Below are 24,731 nucleotides of genomic sequence, written 5' to 3' on the forward strand. Positions count from 1 at the left end.
GTGCCTTGATGATGTTATTTCTTATGTTTTCAGGTGACCATTCAATTTGTTTTGATTCAGACATCCACCCCAGATCAATGCTCATGGGCTGTCTGCTTCTCATGAGAATGAATGGTGCTGTGCGTGTGCTTGTACAAGGAGCAATCCTGAATGCCCAGATAAGTTTGTATATTTCCTCTTCCCAGTTTAAGTTTGCATTTCTGGATAGTTGTATGTGTCCTTTCAAGACACGGTTGAAACGTTCAGTGAGGCCATTTCCTTCTGGATGATAAATTGAAGTGGTGTGGTGGGTGATACAGTTTCTAGCAAGGAATGACTTGAATGCCTCAGAACAGAATTGCCGGCCATTATCGGTGAGGACGGATTTGGGTAAACCTTCACTGAGAAAAAGCTTGTCCAAGAAGTCTATACATTTGGAGCTGTCAATTTCCTCTACGATCTTAATTTCTGGCCACTTGGAGAAGTGATCTATTGCCACCAAGATGTACTTGATTTCTCCATCATGTCCTTCTATGGGCCCCACTATGTCCAAACCTAATTTCTCCCATGTCATTTGCGGGGGTTGAATCGGAGAGAGACTGACTTTTGACGTTTTGAGAGTTTTGTCTGAGTCACAGCATTCCATACAGTTCCTGACCTGGACCTCGATTTGCTTGTCAATACCCGGCCACCAATAACTTGCCCTGACACGCTGCTTAGTTTTGGTGATGCCAAGGTGGCCAACGTGACACAAACTTAGGACTTTGTCTCTGAGCGTGGCAGGGGCTATGGCTTTACCCATTCTGTACAACACGCCGTTTTCCAAACTGAGTTCATTTCTAGTTTCCCAATACACCTTGACATTGTCCTGTAGGTTGCGCTTATCTGGCCATGCGGAGTTGATGAATTGGCATACCATTTGCAGAGTGGAGTCGCGCGACATGTGTTGACCCCATTCTTCCGCTGATATTCCATCCAGGTCAGTGTTGAAGAGCAGAGCTACCTTCTCCTCGTCTTCTTGAGCGATCATGCTTTCCGTGTGAGGCAGAGGTAGTCTGCTGAGGAAATCCGCAATCTTGTTTTTCACCCCTGGCCAATATTCAGCCGAGTAGTTGTAATCCAACAACTTGATCGACATTTTGCTGAGTCTTGGTGAAGCATTTTGTAGACCAGAGGCTGTCAGTATCTTGATTAACGGTTTGTGGTCTGTGCGGAGATGGATTTTGTAACCCCACACATAAGCTCTGAAGTAGTTGAGCGCCCACGAACAAGCCAGCATTTCACGCTCAATGACAGAGTACTTTTCTTCCGCAGAGGTGAGCGACCTGGGGGCAAAGGCTACAACCCATTCTTGGTTAGATGAGTCCTTCTGTGCTAGCACAGCTCCAATACCTTTGTTGCTTGCATCTGTGGTGAGGTAGATATCTGCTTTGGGGTCAAAACCTTTGAGGAAAGGCGCCTCGCTGATTTCCTTTTTGATGGTAACAAAGGTGTTCTGACAGTCCGGTGACCAGACAAATTTGGTTTTGTTTTTCAGCAATTGTCTTATGCTGTAGGTTTTTTCAGAGAAATTCCTTATGAATTTGGAGTAATACTCCGTCAAGCCGAGAAAGGCTCTTACATCCTCTTTGCTTGAGGGACATGGGGCATTAAGGATGGCATCCACCAAACCTTGTTTGGGTTTGATCCCATCACGGCTGATGGTGTGCCCAAGGTAAACCACTTTGTCCTGTGAGATTTTACATTTGTCTAATTCTACTGTTAAACCATGCATTTTCAGTTTGCAAAACACTTGTCTAAGGCGTGTGTCATGTTCCGATTGGTTGCTGCCCATGACCAGGATATCATCTTGGAAAAACCTGATACCATCAACACCTTCCAGAATGGATGTCATGACCCTTTGGAAAAGTGCTGCGGCAGAGGCCAAGCCAAATGGTACCCTGGTAAACCGATAGCAACCAAAGGGTGTGATAAAGGTTGTGAATTTTTTACTGTCTGCATGCAGGGGGATTTGGTGATATGCGGATTTTAAGTCAATTATGGAAAATACACACATATCATTGGTGGCACTGAACATTTCACATATACGTGGTAGGGGATATTGATCAACAATAATGTTCTTATTGAGGTCCCTGAGATCGATGCAGAGTCTGATTTTCCCGTTGGGACGTTTGACAACAACCAAGGGGGAAACCCACTCTGCCGATTCCACTACTTCTATAATGCCATCCTTGACAAGTCTGTTTAGTTCGGTTTGGACATCACTTCTCACAGACACTGGTAGATGTCTTACCTTGTGAATGCAAGGAACAGCTGAGTCCTTGAGTTCAATTTTGTGTTCGAAACTGTTAAGAAGACCAACTTTACCTGAGAACACTTCGGGGAAGTCTTTTTGTATTGTCAGTTTACAGGAATCATTTATGGACAAGACGGGATCATCACTATTGGGATCGAGCATGATGCCTAGATCAGCTTGGTCACTCCAGCCAAGGACAGAGGGGCCTTTTTTAGCAACATAAAGTCGGCAAAATGCTCTACGGTTTTTAAATTCAAATTCCAGATCACGTGTTCCTAGGAATTCAATGTTGTTTCCCGTGTAGCTTCTAGCAATAACTTTGGGTTTTTCTAGAGTTGAGCCAATTTTATCCGTGAATTGCTTCCAAACGTTTTCGTTGATAATCGTGAAGGGAGACCCAGAGTCTGCCATCAGATTGACTGTCACCCCTCCTAAACTGACATCACACATGGGTTTTTTCTTCTTTGTGGGCGTGACTTCTAACACGTCATATTCAATTGAGAAAACATAACTGACATTGTCGGAGTCGGAATACTCCGAATCCTCTTCGGTGGAATCACTCTCTTCTTGAATTTGTCGTACCTGTCTGCTTTGTTTGTACATTTTTTTGTTGCAAACCTTAGCGATGTGACCGGTCATTCCGCATGACGAGCATTTTTGATGTAAGGCTGGACACCTTCTTGAATCAGCTAGATGGGTTGGGGACCCACAGCGATAGCATTTGAGTTCAGTAAAATCATTGTCCCTTGTATTACTGCGTCTATCACTGCTATGCTTCGATCTGCTTGGTTCACTTCTCTTGTGATAATCATGACTCATTTCTTTTTTGTTTCCTTTCTGTTTGAGTTTACTAGCATTGGAGGACTTTATAGCTTTAATTTCTGCTGGTTCTTCAATAACAGCTTTGGCGCATCTCCCTGTCAGTTCAGCTTTCTTGACAAGGGCAACAACCTCCTTCAAAGAAGCCTCTCCATTGACCCAAAGTTTGTCCTGGATATTGGGGTTGCTCGCGTGCATTATTATTTGATCGCGCACGAACTCTTCTTGCAGTGCTCCAAATCTGCAGGTTAAGGCCAAGTTGTTCAAGGCAGCGACGTAATCCTCAACACTTTCATCTTTACCTTGCTTCCTTCTTGAAAACTTGTACCGATCAACAGCAACGCACACAATAGGCGAGAAGTGATCGTCCAGATCATCTAGGGCATGTTGGTAAACATCATCACCAGTTCTTACTTTCTTCTCTATGTTATTGTAGGTCTTAAGTCCACCAGGACCCAAGCAGTACAAAAGAACTTTCTTTTTCTTTACAGCAGTGAAATCATCATCTTCAACTGTCTCAATGTAATTTACAAAATACTCTTTCCACTCTTTCCAAGGCATGCAAGGTGCACCTTTGAGAGGCAGAAACGCCTGAGGTTGCGAAAGATTCAAGGAACTGAGAGCACACATGACGGTAGAAGGATTGTTGGCTTAGAATACACACTGCGAAGATTCCAAAGTGGTTGAGAATGTCACTTAATACACCTTTATTTGTGAAGTGTTAACACTGTCGCCTTATATTCACAGGAATGGCTTTAGTATGTGCTCGCTTTGTGACCTTATTTATTTCTTTCAAGCACAAGTCGCAAAGTCAAAAGAATGCTGAGAAAGGGCCAGGCTCGAACACTGACTCGAAGAAAAAAACGATCAATTTCTCATGAAGTGTTTTTTTTTTTTCAAAATGGCCCCCAGCGCTGCGTTTCACTGACGTCACGCGTCATTGGGCATGCGCAGACGAGTGGAATCACAGGCGCGAAAACAGCTGACAGGAATTTCCTCTTCGAATGCGCAGGGAAAGCGCATACGCCACTGACAGGAACGGAAGAGCGCTGTCGCAGCCAGGGAAGAGCGTCGAGACGAGGGCACACAGGAAGGAAAGTCCCAAAGGTACCGTTGAGGTCCTACCTCTGTGTGGTGCAGCAGCCGGTCGTTGCGAGATGCTCAAATCTCGGTTGAAGACACCAGGCTACGCTACTCTCGACAGCTGTGCGGTTCACGTCCTCTTCCGCTATAAAGAGGGGGTACCGGAATTCCCAAAGTGAGAAGAATAGTTAAGATGAATTGATCGATCGATGGTCGATCACAGCAAAGTCATAGTCCATCAGCTGTACCACGGTGTGAGGCTGTAGTTCCGCAGGTAACCTCGTCGCCACTGTTACAAAGCAGACTGCAGGCTGAAGAAGTGTGAAGTTAGGTTTATTATAACAGCCCCACACGATGGTGGTGCGTGGGTAGGCGGAACATCAGTAGAATGACAGTTGGAGTCAACGTTGTCAGCTGGGGAAGGAATGGAATGTGGGGGAACCAATGGGAAGGGGAGAACTCTGGGGAGGTTCACGCGCAGGGGAAAGGAAGGTACCATGCGCAGGGGTGCAGGGGGGTGGCATGGGTAAGATACAACAAGAGGAATTGACATTTTGACTCCATGAGTTCTTACAGAACTTATGCGTCACTTCCAAAAGTGAGTCTCTGACGAGGCTGAGGATAACCCTAGACAATTGTTGACATCTATCAGACTTTTAAAGGTAGATACACATGTCTAAAGACAATCCGCCTCAGCTCGCGATAATGCTGTATGAATTAGCTCATAATTTACTAGACAACAAAAACCTTGGAAATGCTCAGTGAAAATGAGGGGTGTGTCTATATTTTCGATTTAAATTGAACGGTCAACAACGAGTAACTGGTCACGGGGAACTTCGGGTGAAACTCTCACGATCAGCATAACACTGAACATGTTTGTGTTACCTTTCCACAAGCTCCAGTACTCTCAAAGTATGTGAGCTTCACCACGATTAAGAGGGCCAAGCAAGACCAAACACGTCTGTGATGGTTAAACATCTTTCCGAAATACCTTGGGCTGACAGCATTTCATTTAAAACGGAACTGCTTTTTGACACATAGTTCTATGATACAGCTTGCAGCCATTGAAGCGCAGAGAAGCGGGTGGTCCTTGTGAGCATGCATACCAATGTCACTGATCCCATCTCAATTCTAAAGTGAAAACTATTGTAAAATGACCTAGGGAGCATGGGGAATATCACACTTCTATTCCATGATACAATGGGTTTTCTTTTTCTTTATACCTGCTGTAAAATCCCGTTTTACCTGCTGTAATGCTAATAAAAGTGTAGGAGGTAATAGCTATTTCGCTTTTACCTTGTTCCCCAATGGGTGGCAGCTTTTGATTCCTCAGGAACTTCGTTAGGGAAGGGTTTAGAGGCTCATGTGTCAGATGTGCGTTCAGTAGCATCGCTAAGCTCCTATGGATTTACATATATATTTACACAGGATGTTTAGATAGCGCCATAAGCTCACAGATCGCTTCAGGGCGGCAGGAATGCATCGTGTGGATGCCACGGAAACGGTAAGGCTCTGGGTGGAAAGCAGTTTTGTCAGGTTTACCTAGGGGATGTCAGACGGTTTACTTACAGTCAGCTGTGACTTGGGCACACAGTCTCCATGAATGCAACAAGAGCATGTGTTGAACCTTCCTTTGTCCTCAAGGACCTGCGACTCCAACAAGGGCTCGGAATTCTTCCCAGGACCCCTGACAGAACTCCAGACTGGTGTAAGGCGGCAGCAAGTCCATCACAACCAAGGGTATGTGTCGGAGTGTGTGCAGTCTTTATTATGCAAGCATAGCCTTGCAGAGTTTCCATTCATTAGCCTATGTGTACGTTGGGGTGCTTTGTGCTTCTACTATGGTTATGCATATTGACTGTTTCATGTGAAGTGAGTGATCGCTTTCACATCACCTCATTCATCTACAGACGCGCTTTTACATTTCCGCTTATGTTTTCTATCTCACTCTTTTAAATTGAACTTGCCTGACAGGATTGTAGAGGTTCCTGCCTTAGTTTTTATCTTTGCATCGCACATGGGGTTTTCAATGTAGCCATTGCAGCAATTCTGATTTCTTTTTAAGTCAGTGGTCCAGCCCGAGCAGTCATCTGAAGCCTGTGCACCGATATACTGAATTTCATGTGCGGATACCAAAAGGAAGACCACCTGTGCTCAACCGCGCTATGTCCGCCGGAAAATATATCCGGTTTCAATACAATGCCCCCATGCGGCTCTCGCTGAGGAATACCCAACTTTACTTTCTCTCCACATGATAGGGTTAGAGACTTGAGGATTGATAAATCCACCATCACACCTCTAGAAGCCTAAAGCCAGTCAGCATTATCAGGGACATTCTCTTACAGCTGCTCCACTGATTGTAAGATCCCTCCCACAATATGGAATCATCTCAAGGCCCATCACCTGTTGGATGTCGCTCAGACCGGTTTCCATACTGATAGGGATGCAGACTGCGCTCGTACCTCTGCTAGATCGCCTCAGAAGGAGCCTTGATAAGGGCTGCTCTATCTGGCTTATCCTATTAGAACTCTCTGTTGCCTTTGATACGATCAAACATTCCACCTTTATCAACTGTTTGGCAGCACTTGGGTTAGCAAGCCTTCCCTTGCCTGTTTTTCCTCATTCGGATCTGCTCGGTGTCAATCTCTGACTCTCTCTTCTTTTAGATGAGCATCCACTCAGGTTGGTGTGGAGTACCCTGTAGATCATCGCTATCACACATTCTGTTTAACATAAATGAAACCTCTTATTGACATCATAAGATCCTGGGACATGGAGCGTGTATCCTATGTGGATGACCTTATATTGATCCTGAGACTTTATCACCCCCCCCCCCCCCCCCCCCCAGAGGAGATAAAACAAATTCTTCACTTTTTCTTTCTAACCGTTCAATCTTGGGGGGCCGAGAGTATGCCAAACTTAAGGCAGGCGAAACCAAAGTGTTCATTTGCAGCCCTAATTCTCTCTGAAAAGCCTATTTTTAATCTATACGCTGAGGTGCCCTCCCACCCCATCTGGTGGTCCTAGTCAAGAATCTTGGGTTCCATTTTGATACAACTTCAGAATCCTAAGGAAGATTCTTCCTTATATTAAACCCCAGTGGAAAGCTCTTGTCGTGGGCACAGCCATCTCATTTAGACTAGACTATGGAAATGTGTGCAATGCGGTGCTCTCAACAAAAACTTTTAACAGATTTCAACCTCTCCAAAAGAATGCTTTGAGACCAGTCTTCAGCCTGCAGAATGTTGGCCGTATAATGGCTGCTTGTGGTAGGCTACACTGGAAATAAATATTGAAATGAAATCCCTGTGCATAGTTTGCTGTGCTCTATACAGCGTTCTCAGCCCGAGAAAGCCCCCCTGCCCAAAAACATCTGGGCCCGGAGCTGGAATAAGACTGATCTTAATGATCTTTCTTCCTCTCTATCCTCATCGGCTCCCACCCTGACCGATCTCTCTGTGGAGAATCAGGCGGCTGCCATTAACACCTGGCTTTCCTCGGCCTGTGACCAGGCTGCTCCGCTTAAAAAGATCAGATCAGCCCGCCCTCACGATGCTCACAAGTGGTTTACCAACGACCTCAGATGCCTGAAATTAGAGCTCAGGCGCTCTGAGCGCCGCTGGCGCCGTAACTACTGCCCCACCCTCCGTCTTAATTATAAGGCTCTTCTAAACAACTACAAATTGGCCATCTTAGCGGCCAAATCCAGTTATTTTTCGGAGCGCGTAGCCCGCTCGGCCAATAAATCTCGTGAGATTTTTTCACTGGTGCGCAGCCTTGCCACCTCCGATCGTGCCAGCCTTTCCCCTGTCCCTTCCCAATCTTTCTGTCATTCCCTTAATGATTATTTTATCAATAAAATAATCACCATTAAGGCTAACATTCCCATCGTGCCCCAACCCAATCTACCGGATCATTCTCTTTCTCCTTCCTCTGTTCTGGATCACTTTAAACCCATCTCACCTGAGCTCTTCCGTGACCTTCTTGTTAAAGTCAAGTCCGGCTCTCCGGCGGACTGCGCACCCGCTCGGATTCTTAGAACCTTATTCACCAGCTGCCCTACCCCTCCTTTAACTCTTCTTAATTCTTGCTTAGCTCTGGGTTCTCTCCCCTCTTCTTTTAAAATTGCCATTGTGATTCCTATCCTGAAGAAAGCTGGCCTGGACCCCTCTCTTCCATCTAACTTCAGGCCGATCTCCCTTCTTCCCTATCTTGGGAAGATTCTTGAGAGCTACGTGACATCTTGTCTCTCTAATTACATCGAGGAGAATAACATCCTGGCCTCTCACCAGGCCGGCTTTCGACCTGGCCACTCTACTGAGAGTGTGGTCCTTGCGGTCCTGGACGAATTGAAAGCGAAGGCCGACAGTAATCTCCCCCAGGCCTTAGTCCTCTTGGATCTGTCCGCTGCGTTTGATACGGTCGACCATGCCATTCTTCTCGACCGTGTCAGCGCAGCGGGCATCCAGGGCACTGCCCACTCCTGGATCGCGTCCTTCCTTCAGGGCAGATCACAGGCAGTCCACCTCTCTGATTTCTCTGCACCCCCCCTCCCGGTCACTTGTGGGGTACCCCAGGGCTCTTCTCTTTCCCCCCTTCTTTTCAATCTCTATATCCGTCCCCTCATTTCCTCTCTTCTTGAGCTGGGGGTCTCGGTGTACAACTACGCAGACGACCTCCAGCTCGTCTTTGACCTATCCTCTCCCACTCACTCTCTCCCCAAGCTCAGCTCTACTCTTGTCTTTATTTCTCAATGGATGAGCTTCAATCATTTGAAGCTCAATCCTGACAAGACTGAGCTTGTTCTCACTGGTGGTGCCTCCAATCCCTGGTCCTCCGCTCACTGGCCCCTTTCCTTTGGCCCTCCCCCCTCCCCAGTCTCGTCTGTCCGGACCTTGGGCATTAAGATCAATAATGATCTTTCTATGCACGCGCACATCAGTTCCGTTGTCTCCTCCTGCTTTCTTTCCCTCCGCCTCATTCGTAAAATTTCCCGGTTTTTTTCTGTTGACGCCCTCAAAGCCATCATTTCTGCCCTCATCACATCCCGCCTGGATTATGGTAATGGCCTCTACGTAGGCATTCCCGCCTACGAAATTCGCCGGCTTCAGGCCATCCAGAACCAGGCGGCCCGTCTTGTTTTTCGTCTTCCTAAGTTTTCCCACATCACTCCCGCCCTCAAATCCCTCCACTGGCTCCCTGTTCATTTCAGGTCCCAGTTCAAACTTGCCTGTTTGGCTTTTCGGGCGCATGCTCGCTCCGCTCCTCTCTTCATCAATTCTTTAATCTCTTCTTATGCCCCACTCCGCTCTCTTCGTTCTTCTTCTCTCTCTCTTCTTCACGTTCCCCGCTTCCGCAAATCCCGCACCGGAGGCACCCGCTTCTCGGTGCGGGCCCCTCAGATCTGGAATACTCTCCCTCTCTCTATTCGCTCCATTCCTATCTTTTCACACTTCCGTAAAGCTCTTAAAACTTTTCTTTTTCTTCAGGCTTTCCCTGGCTAATTCCTCTGGACTCCTTGGCAGATACGGTTGTGTTCCTCAGCGCCAGGAAGCCGCTTGGCCGCAGTGCGCTTTATAAGTTTCTTTTTCATTTCATTTCATTTCATTTCATTTCAGTGCAAACAGGTGGCTAATAGCATGCCACTCCTAAAAAATATATGGTGCCAAGAGGCTTATTTTTTCCATCACATCAATCTGAAATTCGTTTTTTGTCTTTTCACCCCAAAATACAGGTTCCGGTCTAAGTATGGTCTGGAAATAGTGAAAAAAAGACGAAAAGCCATAATTTATTTTCTAACCTGCAATAAAAACAAGTTCACATTGTGCTCTGCCTCTTGCGCTTTAGCTTTTGGTGTTGTCACGATTTATGCGGCGAGACATATCAGCGGCGGCTAGATATGAAGCGTGTGATGCTTGACCGGCGTGAATAAAATCATACATATAGCGAGACTCTCCAATCCACCTGGTTCTAGAGTCAGTTTGGCAGCTCTATATGATTAACAACTCAAATGTACCCAGGCTACTATTGTAACGCGCTGTGATGTTCTACAGCTACGTTTGCACTCTATACGCCCACTTACAAAACATGCATCGCTAATTAAATTGTGCCTCGGTTCTTAGATAATAGGTCAATATTATTCAACACAAAGGCACTCCTTTTTAACTTGGAAAGATAAAAGGCTGAGTAGACTGTGCAAATATTTCAATTTGTGACCAGCTAACACTGCACATCTCTGCAGCAAGCGGTTAATCTACTCAGCTGTTTTGCCATGTGCTCTTTGATTGTTGGTGTTATTTATATGCAGAGCCACTTGAAATTAAGCCGCAGGGGGAACCAAATTATGCGGAGAGTTGGCTGAATTATGCGTCAAAAAAATGCAAATCATGCGGCATACTGAGGCACATTTTGTGATCTAATGCATTCACAGGGGGAGAGAGTGATGGTAGTAAAAGGGAGGGGGCGGCATTTTTCAATTCTTGCCTAGGGCGGCAAAACACCTAGAAACGGCCCTGCTCCTGCCAGAACTCCAGATAAACATGGGTGAATCTTTACTTCTATGGTTTTGTACCTAAGTGTGTCTTGTGTGTGCATGTGTGTATAATTCTCTGTTTAAGTCTCCTTTTATGTGTCCCTATGTGTGGTGTTTTCCTTGTGTGTTTATGTGTATTTGCGTGTGGTTTACCAACAGATCTTGCATTAATGAGCCATCTTGTGCGAATACAGGCATGTACAATTGCTAATTCCGGGCATTGGCACAACAAAGCCACTCACACAGTATTACTGTGTGTGATACGATTTTGGCTCTCTTTACACAGTCACCTGGCGAGAAGGCGAAATCACATGGTGGCAGGGAAAACGAGCTGGAAATCACTTTACCGAGTGGCTTTCCCGCTTGTTTTTGGAGGCTGTAGGCAGCCGTTGTCCATTATCTCTGGGAAGAGGAGTTGGCCTAACGGCTAGGGTGGTCGACCTCGAATCTAGGGAACTGGGTTCGAGTCTCGGCAATGATGCTGAACATCCTGTGATTCTGGGCAAATTACTTAATCTCCTCGTGCCTAACAAAAATGAATGTGTCCTCATGTAATGCAACTGGTGCTATGTAAAGTGCTCTGATACCCGATTCGGGCCCAGTTTGTGCTATATAAAAATCTGCAAAATAGAATAAATGTAAAAAAATGATAGGGTGTGAAAACACCCCAGGGCATCGGCCACCACCTCAGTGACTCTGATTTTTTTTGTGAGGGAAGGCAGTGCAGAGGGGTTTGTGGATGTTTTTTTGTGGGTTGGGGTTAATGGAGGGCAGAGAGCAGGGCCGGCTTTAGCGCTGCTGGGGTCCGGTGCGACAATATGTTTTGCATACCACCCATGACCACCTCCTTGGATTCCCTCATGACGACCAGGCAAAAGGCCACTCATCTCACCATAGCCCCTCTCTCTCATACATTTGCTTTGTTTTAAAGCACTAGTAAAGGCTGACTGTACTAAGAGGAATGTATATCTACCCCCAAAAAACCTTTACAGCAACTTTAGAAATATGTAATGAAAGACTGGGGGGGAATAACAGAACATCCTAACCTATTTTATGCAGCTTGCGTGCAGCTCTTCGATGACAGTTCATAACATCACTGTTCTATGTAACGGTTGTATCTTATGAATTGCGGTAACAAAAGAATCTCTGTGAAAGGATCTCTGTGACAAAAGCAGTAATCCACTTCACTATCCACATAAAATACAGATCAGTGATCTGCACGGTACGTGCTCTTTGCAGCAGGCATATTAACCCTCTACACTACTTTATGGCGAGTCGAAAGTGCCCCAAATTTTTATCTCTCTCTAGCAGGAACATTAATCACGAGTTGTCTTGACATTTTTAATACTGCCTGAAAACTAGATGCACAAGGAGGTCTGCTGATGTTTTAAAAACATAAGTTATGGCTAAATAGAGCATCTCCCTCCAAAGAGGTCAGCGCCCCCCTCCCCAGGTCAGCGCCCAGTGAGGCTGCACCAGTCACACTGCCCTAAAGCCGTCCCAGGTGGAGAGCTTCTAGGTAGCTCTCTGCGTGAGGCCCCACCCCCCTTTTCACACGGTGACATTTCTTTATACGTTGGCAGGTATGCGAAAGTCAAATTTACTGGCTTTTTCCCCTAGTTGGTTTTTACAGAAACAGGGTAAGGGAGTATCAGAAATGTTGCTAGCCACCAGTCATGGGAAAATTCTTTATATGAGCACAGCAAAGAGCCTTTCTAGTGAGTATTAGGCAGTAGACTTGCAGAGTAGCCCTAGAGCAAGGGATTTCAGTATTGGTGCCTATGCTTAGTCCCCGCCCCAAACTGAAATCACCGGGCTATATGTAGACATACATCTAGGAGCAAGAAGGACTTGCATTATGCATGAGAGTTTGCGTATGTGAGCATGATTTAATGAACTTGTGGCTGTGAACATGTCTGTTATGGAAATTAAAGAAAGGGACATGGGAGCCACAAGGGGCCCGGCAGGAACCCGGCCCTCTTAAAGCCCACCCTTGCTCCTCTTCCTAACCCACACACCACATCTCCCGCCCACTTACTGCCAGATCTAACTTCTGCATCACCCACGCCGCCATAATTGCCTCAACAGAGAAAACTAAAGAGTGTGACAGGGATTGGTGAGGCCTAAGGGAGAGTGTGCCTGAATCAGGTGGTAATCATGTGCCCTTAGCTTCTGACACGTCACATCTCATTGGAGGTACTTACACACTCAAGGCTCAGCAGAGGAAGTTGTGCTTAGTCTCCAGTACTCACCTATGTACACTACAATATAAAGACTTCAACCCAAATTGGTCACTCCTCTCCAATTTTGTGAAGTACAGGCAGTGTGGCTATAAACGTTCCCGCACTTTCTCTGCTGTTGCCCTTTGCTACTGCATTCTAGGCGGACATTACTAAAGCCACTCTTTTCAACCTATGGCATAAGGACCTGCAGTGACTAGACTACCCAGATTTTTACTACCATGGTCCCTTCGGAACTGGCAAGAATTAACAAATACTTCAATCAGTTGTGGCCGGCATGACTCGCAGGTGAGAGGATGGGGGGTCACGCGGGGAGGAGGTTGTGCGAGGAGGGGGGGTTTATTTAATTTTTTTTTTTCAGAACAGATTTTTATTTTGGTGTTGACAAATTGCATAACAAGCACAGCACCCCGGATATCGGAGGAGCTGTGAGCATCATAATGGCAATCACAGGAAAGCAATACGGTCAACAGTTCAACATAAAGAAATGCAACCAACTCCCCCCCGTCCTCCGCCCTCCCACGACCCCAGCCCAGAACCCAACCCCCCTCCCCTGGCACAGCGTCGAAACAACATTCATGTACAATGGCAAGAAGAAGCGTTTAGTGTGTGCACCCTATGGCCCGGGCCCAGCATCCAAGAGTTCCTCCACAGGCCGATCAGGCGGCGGCGGCTCCAGCCACAGTCCACGATAATCCGCCCATCGCTTCCAGATTTTATAATGTTTCCTGGGACAGCCCCTAGCTGCGAAGATCGGGCGTTCCAGGCCCATGTAGAAGTCCAGCCCCCTTTTCCACACTCCTACCAGAGGGGCCCTAGGGTCCTTCCAGGCACGGGCAATGTCTCTCTTGGCCACAATAAGACCCAGTAATAGCAGATGCCTTTTATAAATGTTTCCCCCTATCTGTTCCATAACATGAAGAAGACCCAGTGGGGACGAGCGGGGGAGCTCCCAACCTAGAACCTCAGACAGGCAGTCCCACACACCAGACCAAAACCTCTGCAATCCAGCACACGCCCATACAGTATGAAGGAAGGTGCCTACTTCATTGCCACATCTCAAGCAATCCGGGGATCCGATCAGGCCCGCCTTCCACAATCTTTCCCTCGTGTAGTAAGCCCTGTGGAGGTACTTAAACTGAATGAACCGCAATCGTACCGCTATGGCTGCTCCTCTCGGGGCCTCCAGTGCTTCCCTCCAGTCTTCCTCCTCCAGAGGACCAACATCCCTTTCCCATTTATCACGTAAGCTATCGAGGGAGGTCGAGCAATGCGTCACCAGTGTCTGATATATAGTGGATATTTTTTTACTGTCTAGCTCCCCCATGAATACCTTGGCCTCCAGGGGGCTGAACTCCGGCAAGGAGTCCAAGCCTCTCAGGGTGGGTGTGATGGCGTGCCTAAGTTGCAGATATCTAAAAAACTGGGTCTGGGGCATATTATATTCTTCACGCAGTTCCTGGAATGACTTCAGGGCAGTGCCTCTGACGACGTGCCCCAGGGCCGATATTCCAATTGCATCCCAATCCCTAAACCCCGGGAGGGATGCCAATGAGGGCAAGAGCCCATTTCGCCAAAGAGGAGTCTCCCTTGTGAGTTTGTTCCACCACCCCATACGGCGAAGGGCGTCACGCCAAATACGATATACCGTCTGTGTGACCATTGGGAGGTTTCGTCGCCGAGGCGCTGAGTAGAGAATGGTATGTAACGTGTCTGGGTCCATCAGATGCCTCTCCAAGGCATAGGCCGGATCGCTCCGGTCCCCATACCACCACTCATTTAAGATCAGTAGGTGGGAGGCTTGGTAGTAGGACTGGATATCCGACGTCGCCAGACCGCCACAGTATGTGGAGAGAAAACATGTGCGCAGCGCCACTCTCGCCACTCCCCCGGACCATAGAAACTGACTAAGCGTCGAGTTGACCTGTCTGAACCACTGCGGGGAAACGGGATATGGGTGGTTTTGTAGCTGGTATAACAGGCGCGGGAGGGCCACCATCTTGAATATGGCTGAGCGGCCATATACATTAAGAGGCATGCGGGACCAGGTGAGCATGTCAGAGCGTACACGTTCCCACACGGGCACAACATTACGCGACCAGGAGACACCGCCCAGATCAGTCAGAAACACACCCAGATACCGAAGGCCACCCGCCGCTGCCTGTAGTGTCTTTGCCCAGGGTCCTAGACCACCGCGCTCCCCCAACACCCACAACACAGATTTCCGTTGGTTCAAATGGAGGCCCGACACCTCACCAAATATCCGCATTATGTCTAGGACTCGCGGCCCCGATCTGTTCAGGTCCGTAAGGAAGAAGAGGACATCGTCCGCATATAGAGCAATTCTATCGGTGGGACCTGCCTGCCACTCGACACCCCGCATCTGAGCGTCAATTCTCACCCATGCTGCCAACGGCTCCATGGCCAGGGCAAATAAATAGGGCGATAGGGGGCAGCCCTGTCTGGTGCCACGTCCTATAGGAAATGGGGCAGATACCGCTCCAGCCACCCTCACCGACGCAGTCAAGTCAGTATACAGCAAATACAGGTATGATAGGAAGCGGGGCCCGAGGTTCAGACGAGACAGCAGTGCGCGAAGATAGACCCAGCTCACCGAATCAAAGGCTTTATCTATGTCGGCCAGTAAGAGTGCCGCAGGAATACCCGCCGCACGGGCCGCTTCCACCACCACCTGGGTGCGCCTGATATTATGTCGCGCTGCCCTATGAGGCATAAAGCCAGCTTGGTCGGGGTGTACAAGGTCGGTTATGTATGGGAGAAGACGATTGGCCAGCGCCTTCGCTAAGATTTTGGACTGGGTGTTTAAAAGCGATATTGGTCTATAAGATTCAGGCAGGTCAGGAGGCCTACCAGGCTTGCAAAATACCACTATCTCCGCATGTCGCCAGTCCCTCGGGAGCTGGCCCTTCTCCCTGGCCGCCTCCAGAGCCCTACCGTAATGTGCACCAAGTTGAAGATGGAACTTCTTAAAGAATTCACTGGGAAACCCGTTCGGGCCCGGGGCCTTGCCCGCATTCAATTCCCCGAGGGCGGTACCCAGCTCCTCAGCCGACAGCGGAAGGTCGAGACTATCTCGTGCCTCGTCCGAAACCGCTCGCGGCGGAAGGTCAGCAAGAAATTTATCTATGTCTTCCGCTTGGAGAAGTTCCCGGGGGGCATATTGGGCCGCGTAATACTGTGCAAACCTGGCCGCTAGGTCCGCCGGGGCTATCACGGGTGTACCTTCCTCGTCTCGTAGGCACGGCAGTGTCTGAGGGTGAAAAGTGCTCTGGCAGAGCCTGTACAGCATAGAACTGGATTTATCACCCCATTGGTAGATCCTACTTTGAGTCGCCAGCCACAACTGCCTGGCTTCATCCAGCTGTAGGGAGGCGTAAGTTTGCTGCAATAGCAGTAGTTGACCCACATCCTCCTCGCTCCCGTCGTCATGGCAACGTGCCTCCTGGGCGCGGACCCGGTCAGCCGCCTGCGCTAAATCCTCCCCGCGTGCCCTACGGGCAGCCGCACACCACGCAATATCCACCCCTCGGAGCGTAGGTTTCAGGGCTTCCCAGAGAGTCATGGCATCTATGTCAGGGTGATCATTATCGGTCCAGTAGTGTGCAATCGCTTCCCTCATGTGTTGTTGATAGGGTTCCTGCTGCAAATGCCACGTGGAGAGTCGCCACCTAAACGGCTGTCTCCGTCTATCTAGGAGTAAGTCCATTGCAACCGGGGAGTGATCCGACAGACCTCGGGGCAAGATAGACGTGGAACCCACCCTCCCAACCCAAGCAAGGGGAACAAATAGGTAATCAATCCTAGAGAAGAACTTATGTACTGCCGAGACATAAGTGTATTCCCGACTCTGAGCGTGCTGGCGGCGCCACACGTCCACCCACCCCATCCCCCTCACCATGCCATTGAGTTTAGTGGGTGTGTCCGGGAGCTGCTCGCCTCTGAGCCTGTGTCTATCCATCCGCACATCCATCACATCGTTCCAGTCACCACCAACCACAGCCATGATATCAGGCATCGCGGCCCACACACCGAACAGCCTTTCAATAAGAGCTCCTTGCAGCGTAGGCGGGGCATATACGCTCCCAAAGAGTACCGATTCAGAGCCGATCTTACCCTGAATGAATGCATACCTTCCCTGTGTGTCGAGCCATTGAGTTTCATGAACGTAGGAAACCCTACGGTGTACCAAAACTGCTACACCCCGAGACCCCCTTGCAAAACCAGCATGATACACCTGCTGAAAGCCATATCGCTGCAGGCTAAGGGCCTTGTTGCCCATGAGGTGGGTTTCCTGCAGCAACAAGACATCGGCCCCAGCTTTCTTCCCCCCTTTGAGGATCGCCCCCCTTTTAATCCTGTCCAGTAACCCCCTCACATTCCAGCTCACAACATGTAACGAAGCCCTTTGCAGGCCATATTCAGGGGTAGTGACCGCCATTTAAGGACCGGAATAGAAGCAGTCGGAACCGCCAAAGCCACACACACACATCTCGCCTCATTAGTACAAGAAAGAACACTGTGCAAGCCAACCCCACCCACCAACCCACCCACCTCAACCCCCAACTCTCAACAAACCCCCCAACCCCCACTCCCTCCCAAGCCTCACCTGAAACTGTTCCCCTACCCCCCACCCCATACCTCAAGAACGCTGAAGTACCTGTCGCGGTATAGGTCAATTCCTGCCCCCAACGGGAGGCCAGAGATCTACTATTCCAATGGATCCCCATGAACTCCCAACTTCAGTCTCTCGCAACCCCCCCCCCCTTAACAAACACCTCTAAGATGAGGGTTGACCGCCTTATGGTCCACCCCCCCAACCAACCCGCATCCCGCAACCATAAAAGCCACTCGTATGTGTCAGTGTTAATGTTACCATAGTCGTAGAGCACCGCCATTCAGGCCTGGAATCACTGCAGCGCAGCCTGTACCATAGGCAATCAGTTGAGTAGGCGCCCCCCGCCACTGCAGTCCTCACGGATCCACTATTGGAGAGTCTGGGGGCCCAGACTCCTCTACAGTTCCCGTCTTGGCCGGCGAGCGTTTCTTGGAGCGTGATCGCCAGTTACTTCTGCTGCGGGAGCGCCGGGGCGTCCGCGCGGGCGCCGCTGAAGATGACGAGTCCGAGTCTCTAGCAGGCGGCGTGTGAGGCCTGACACGCACAGTCTCATCCGTCCAGGCAAAAACTTCTTCAGGGGAATTAAAGAAGAGAGTACAGGATTGAAAAACCACTCGCAGCCGAGCCGGATAAAGCAGAGCATACTGGATCTTGAGGCCCCGCAGGCGAGCCTTCGCGGCCACGAAGGACTGTCTTTGCTGCTGCACCAACCGCGCGTAGTCAGGGAAGATCATAATCCGCTGATTGTTCCACTGGAGGGGCTCTTTCAGCCGGGCCTGCTTCAGGATCGTGTCTCGATCATGATAATTGAGTAGTTTGGCTATCACCGGCCGCGGACGTTCACCGACTGGTGGCTTCTGAGTGAGTGCCCTGTGCGCCCGCTCAATGACGAAGCAGCGGGAGAGGGACTCCGACGGCATCCAGCTCTCCAGCCACTCCGTAAGGAAGGCCTCCATGTTTCCCTTCTCACAGTCTTCCGGAAAGCCAACAAAGCGCAGGTTGTTGCGTCTGGCTCGTCCTTCGGCATCCTCGGCTCGCAGGGCTAGGCCTTTTTGTACGCCCTCCATGTTGGCCACTCTTTTCTTCAAGGCCGCCATGTCACCTTCCACACCAGTGATCCGGGTTTCTGCTTCCGTAATCCGGGCTACCGCGTTGCGCAGGTCTTGTCGCAGCAGGGTCACATCGGCGCCAACGGCCCCAATCTTAGCGTCCAGCGTGTCTCGGGACTGGGTGATCGCTGCCAGCAGAGCTGCATTGTCTGGTCCAGTGGTCGACTGTCCGCCCGAAGCACCGGAGTTTCCACTCGGCCCCGTAAATTTATCAATTGTCCCTTGTTTCGAGGACCCACCGCCACTCCCGCCTCGGGTCATGATGGACGACAAAAAGGGAAAGCTCCTTGGACGCACCTGCAGCCTCACCACAGATCTCGCCTACAGGCAGCAGGGGGTCCGGGCCACGACCACTGTGCACAGATTTAAAGGGCTGTCTGCGACGCCTTATCCCCTACCGCACTAGGGACCTCTAAGCCCAGAGAAATATGGAGCGGGCGCTGGTCACTGCCGGTCTGCCAAGCCTTCCTAGGCCGTCGCCGCCCAGCCCCGTGCCTTGCCAAGTGTCCACCTCAGGGGGCCCAATACGCTGCCAGATGAAGCTCGTGCACCAAGTTGTTGCTCCCTGCCTGCTGCAACTGCCAGTGCCGGAGACCTCGTGGGGCAGATGCCAAGGATCAAGGGATCTGCACCCCCTCCAAGATCAGCGCACACACCCTCCAGCAGTGAGGGCCGGTGCGGTCCGATCTGACCGCCGATTCTCCGCAGGTTCCTCGCCACCCCCGGGGCCACTGCCCTGCACCCCTCGTCCACCCCCACCTCAGGGGCCTTTTCACTGGGCGCAGAGCCGCTGCTCGGGTCAGTGTGCCAACCCCCGGGTGGCCCGCCAATGTCCCGCAATATGTGGGGCCCCCAGGCACCGTACCTCCAACTCAGCAGGCAGCCGTAGCTCGCAGCACTCAGCCGCCGCCCCCCAGGAGGGCCGGACCTCGGCTCCGCACAGTCCCGCAGGCTGCCGCCCAACTGCGCTCACCCCGGGCTCCTCCAAAATCGAGGTCCCGGCTTCGTCTCGAGGGACAGGCTGCTCCTCCTCCCGTGTCGATACAGAAAAGGGGTTGGTGATGAACAGAGTGTCTGAATTAAGCAGACCACTCTTACCCAGTCCAAAGATCAGGGCTTGATCCATCACCGTTATTTATCTCACTGCCCCATCCCAGCTCAGAACCTGGCTATATGCAAATTAGTCTGTCCCTGGCCCAGTGCATCATGGGAACAGGGCAGACCAAACTACCAAGCCAATTCTTCACCAGAAAGGAGACAAGCTACCGGGGACCGGTTTCTGGCATTTCAGCCTCTTCGGCCCGGCTTGCTTGAATCCTGATGGAGCAGTGAGAAAGGGACTCATGTCTGAGTATACCCTGCCACACCTATAGTGGCCAAAAACGATACAGAAAAGGGGTTGGTGATGAACAGAGTGTCTGAATTAAGCAGACCACTCTTACCCAGTCCAAAGATCAGGGCTTGATCCATCACCGTTATTTATCTCACTGCCCCATCCCAGCTCAGAACCTGGCTATATGCAAATTAGTCTGTCCCTGGCCCAGTGCATCATGGGAACAGGGCAGACCAAACTACCAAGCCAATTCTTCACCAGAAAGGAGACAAGCTACCGGGGACCGGTTTCTGGCATTTCAGCCTCTTCGGCCCGGCTTGCTTGAATCCTGATGGAGCAGTGAGAAAGGGACTCATGTCTGAGTATACCCTGCCACACCTATAGTGGCCAAAAACGATACAGAAAAGGGGTTGGTGATGAACAGAGTGTCTGAATTAAGCAGACCACTCTTACCCAGTCCAAAGATCAGGGCTTGATCCATCACCGTTATTTATCTCACTGCCCCATCCCAGCTCAGAACCTGGCTATATGCAAATTAGTCTGTCCCTGGCCCAGTGCATCATGGGAACAGGGCAGACCAAACTACCAAGCCAATTCTTCACCAGAAAGGAGACAAGCTACCGGGGACCGGTTTCTGGCATTTCAGCCTCTTCGGCCCGGCTTGCTTGAATCCTGATGGAGCAGTGAGAAAGGGACTCATGTCTGAGTATACCCTGCCACACCTATAGTGGCCAAAAACGATACAGAAAAGGGGTTGGTGATGAACAGAGTGTCTGAATTAAGCAGACCACTCTTACCCAGTCCAAAGATCAGGGCTTGATCCATCACCGTTATTTATCTCACTGCCCCATCCCAGCTCAGAACCTGGCTATATGCAAATTAGTCTGTCCCTGGCCCAGTGCATCATGGGAACAGGGCAGACCAAACTACCAAGCCAATTCTTCACCAGAAAGGAGACAAGCTACCGGGGACCGGTTTCTGGCATTTCAGCCTCTTCGGCCCGGCTTGCTTGAATCCTGATGGAGCAGTAAGAAAGGGACTCATGTCTGAGTATACCCTGCCACACCTATAGTGGCCAAAAACGATACAGAAAAGGGGTTGGTGATGAACAGAGTGTCTGAATTAAGCAGACCACTCTTACCCAGTCCAAAGATCAGGGCTTGATCCATCACCGTTATTTATCTCACTGCCCCATCCCTGCTCAGAACCTGGCTATATGCAAATTAGTCTGTCCCTGGCCCAGTGCATCATGGGAACAGGGCAGACCAAACTACCAAGCCAATTCTTCACCAGAAAGGAGACAAGCTACCGGGGACCGGTGTCTGGCATTTCAGCCTCTTCGGCCCGGCTTGCTTGAATCCTGATGGAGCAGTGAGAAAGGGACTCATGTCTGAGTATACCCTGCCACACCTATAGTGGCCAAAAACGATACAGAAAAGGGGTTGGTGATGAACAGAGTGTCTGAATTAAGCAGACCACTCTTACCCAGTCCAAAGATCAGGGCTTGATCCATCACCGTTATTTATCTCACTGCCCCATCCCAGCTCAGAACCTGGCTATATGCAAATTAGTCTGTCCCTGGCCCAGTGCATCATGGGAACAGGGCAGACCAAACTACCAAGCCAATTCTTCACCAGAAAGGAGACAAGCTACCGGGGACCGGTTTCTGGCATTTCAGCCTCTTCGGCCCGGCTTGCTTGAATCCTGATGGAGCAGTGAGAAAGGGACTCATGTCTGAGTATACCCTGCCACACCTATAGTGGCCAAAAACGATACAGAAAAGGGGTTGGTGATGAACAGAGTGTCTGAATTAAGCAGACCACTGGATCCACGCTGGGTCACCGGAACGGCCGAAATCCACGCAGCAGCCGCCGGACCCCTTCCGCCACGCTGCCCTGTTGCGGGATGGGTGTCAGCAGGGGGAGAAGGCAGGATAGTCGGCCAGTAGATGGAACGGCGGGACGGAGCTGTGCTAAGCAACGTCCGCCATGTTCGCCGCCTTGGCCACGCCCCGGGTTTATTTAAATTTTAAACATTTAAAATAAATTGTACCTTTGCCTCCGGTTCCTGCGTCGCATCTCTTGCTCTCTCTCCGCTCACAGGAAGCAGAAGCAGGCAGCCTCCCACTCCTCCCCATAGCCAATCACAACACTACAATGGCAGCGTTGTGATTGGCTCGGACGCCGTCCATACAGGCGTCTATCGGGAGGCCGTTTTCTCCATGCAGGCTGCATGCCGCCTGCATAGAAAAAACGGGAGATTGCTCATGACTGGTTTGGTTGGCCTTGGGGCAGACCAAACAGTCAGCACCCATAACATTGGACTAGCCACTCCTCCCCGACTCGCCCACCAGCCCGCCCCCAAACAAACCCTTCTTCTGTTCTCTCACAGTGCGAGAAGAAGAAACGTAAAATTGTATTTATACCATTTTACGTTTCTTCTTCTCGCACTGCGAGAAAGCAGAGGGGCGACGGTCCTCCGCCCACGTACAGGAGCGCCCCTGACTTCAAGGCAGTGCAGGACCTGCTAAAAAAAAGCAACTAAGTGCATAGATGACTGCCGGTTAATAAAACACACCATGCACCCGGCTTATTTACAACAGATTTTAAACAATTACATGTTCTTCAATGTAATGAATGCTGATTTTAAAATATGCATTTTATTCTTTTGATACCACAAGCTTGTGAAGGTTACATGGCTCAAAAAGATCAATTTATCCCAACGCACTGTGCACTTTGGCTTAATTGCAATTGACTTTAAATAACCACACTGACATCAGTATAACTATAACTGATTTTAAATCACCTGTCCTATTTTTTACTCCTGTATGCCACGTGGAATTATAATGAACTAACTGCTTTTTCTTTCAATGTTCCACATTGTCATGGTTTTCATTAATCATACAATAAATGTATTACTTCTACTCACCTATGTATTCGGAAAGCTTCACATCCTGAGGCCTGACCAGCAGGCCTTCCTCCACCAGCTCCTTGTACAGGGAATCAATGGTCCTGCGGATCAAACACAGGGACAAGGGTTGGTAACAAATGGCTTACCTAGTGGTCCCAAGGGGAGTAATAGATCCAGATGCGCAGTCTCCATGAGAGGGGTTCCAGATCTGTGCTCTAGCGTCACCATAGAGGGGGGCCAAGAACCGAGGTATCCGAGACTGGACGGCCCAGAATAATTTACCCACGCCCAACTCCACCCGTCTGCTCCTTCACCATCAAAGGCATCCTTTTGTTACTCGCAACCAAGAGCAAAAACTGACCTTCCCCATAAAGAAGAGACTTTTCACAACGATAGGCCCCGCCCCTCTGCTCCAGACAACAAGCAAGCTTGACTGCCTTATGGGGCCGAATGGCTGATCCATTCCTGTCAAGGCACAGACAAGCTGAACAATGATGGCACGAGAACTCGAGGGCAAAAATGTTACGCCCTCAGTTCATAAAGATGTACTTTCAGCATATTTTATCCGTCTTTGTATGGTATGGTTCACGGTCTAAATGAGGATTCTGTGCTCTGCACAGACTCTAGTCGAAGAGAAATGCATCTGGAGTTATTGGTAATATAAGGTAAAATGGCCAAGCCCAGTACAGTGGTGTCAAAAGTAGAGCTAGAAGGGCAAGATCCCCAATAGAATTTCGGGGTAGCCGCTATGAAAATTAGTTGAGTTTACATTTCTCAGGTCTGCATTTAACTCACCTGGATAACTTAAAAGTCTGTCAGGGAGAGGCCCGCCCACTTGGACCTAAGTTGGACACAACTGGCTGTCAAGACTGCTCCATGAGGGGTGAGGTTGGCCCAGATGTTATATTGTTGATCTCCTGTGCCAGGACACACAGGTGTTAGAAATCATACCACTCTCTCTGGAACAGGCTATAACCCCGGCGGATACCCATGTAAAGCATTTCTATGCCATTTTATTAAGGTTTTCTATTAATAGGCACAAGCTAATTCTTATCCCTGGTCTCTTGCTTGAAAGCAAAATGAATAACCTCTCAATTACCTGTCTGCAGTCAGATCTTTTTCCTTCTTTTTCTTCTTTCCGCCTTTCTTTCCTTTCTTCTTTTTCTGGGAATCAGAGGCATAGTGTGGTTAATAACTCAGTGGCATTAACAGGTAAAAACACACGATCACAGCATGCATGTCAGAGAGCCTCCAGGCTGCTTTTCGCGAATTTGTGCGTGTACTGAGCTGAAATCACAGGTGACATATCAAACTAAAAATAATAATGAAAAGACTGTAGGGACGAGAACACACCCTTGCCTTACCCTCTCCCTGACAGGAATGCATTCCGTCAGTTCACCATTACTGCCCCATCCGACCGTGGCATAATTTCCCTTATGGTGCCTCACTATGACGTTAAAAAGGGAAGATGGAACTTCCAAGGAACTCAGTGTTCCCCATAGGAGAGAGCTTGGAATAAGATAAAATGCTGCTTTAAATTCAATAATTTTAAGCCCAGATAGAAATATCCAATAAAATGTAATCAATCAGCCTGTGATCCAAGCCTCTGGTGAATGTGGGTGATCTTTGTGGTCAGACAAGGATCTCCCATTACAGGCGCGCAGGCCATGGAACAAAGTTAAAGAAGCAAATTGACTGGCTGCGACCGTGTGGGGAACACACAAGGCAGAGTCAATAGTAGGAATCAATGTTCCCTCTAATTTTTTTCCTCTGTGTGCGGCAGTGGATGGTCTC

The 24,731-nt window shown here is 49.4% G+C and overlaps 1 protein-coding gene across 1 annotated transcript in view; it reads right to left on the bottom strand.

Moving 5' to 3' along the window:
• The window catches only part of DRC11 (dynein regulatory complex subunit 11), a 931,905-nt gene that overhangs the window by 206,975 nt on the left and 700,199 nt on the right, over positions 1–24,731 (bottom strand). The window contains exons 12-13 of the mRNA XM_086956298.1: positions 24,037–24,101; positions 22,956–23,038 (exon numbers count right to left, since the gene is read on the bottom strand). Coding sequence (XP_086812424.1) covers positions 22,956–23,038; positions 24,037–24,101 — 148 coding nt within the window. The remainder of the gene's footprint in view (positions 1–22,955; positions 23,039–24,036; positions 24,102–24,731) is intronic.

The sequence above is a fragment of the Lissotriton vulgaris genome, chromosome 2_1 (genome assembly GCF_964263255.1).
Source record: "Lissotriton vulgaris chromosome 2_1, aLisVul1.2, whole genome shotgun sequence".
Lineage (NCBI taxonomy): Eukaryota > Metazoa > Chordata > Amphibia > Caudata > Salamandridae > Lissotriton > Lissotriton vulgaris.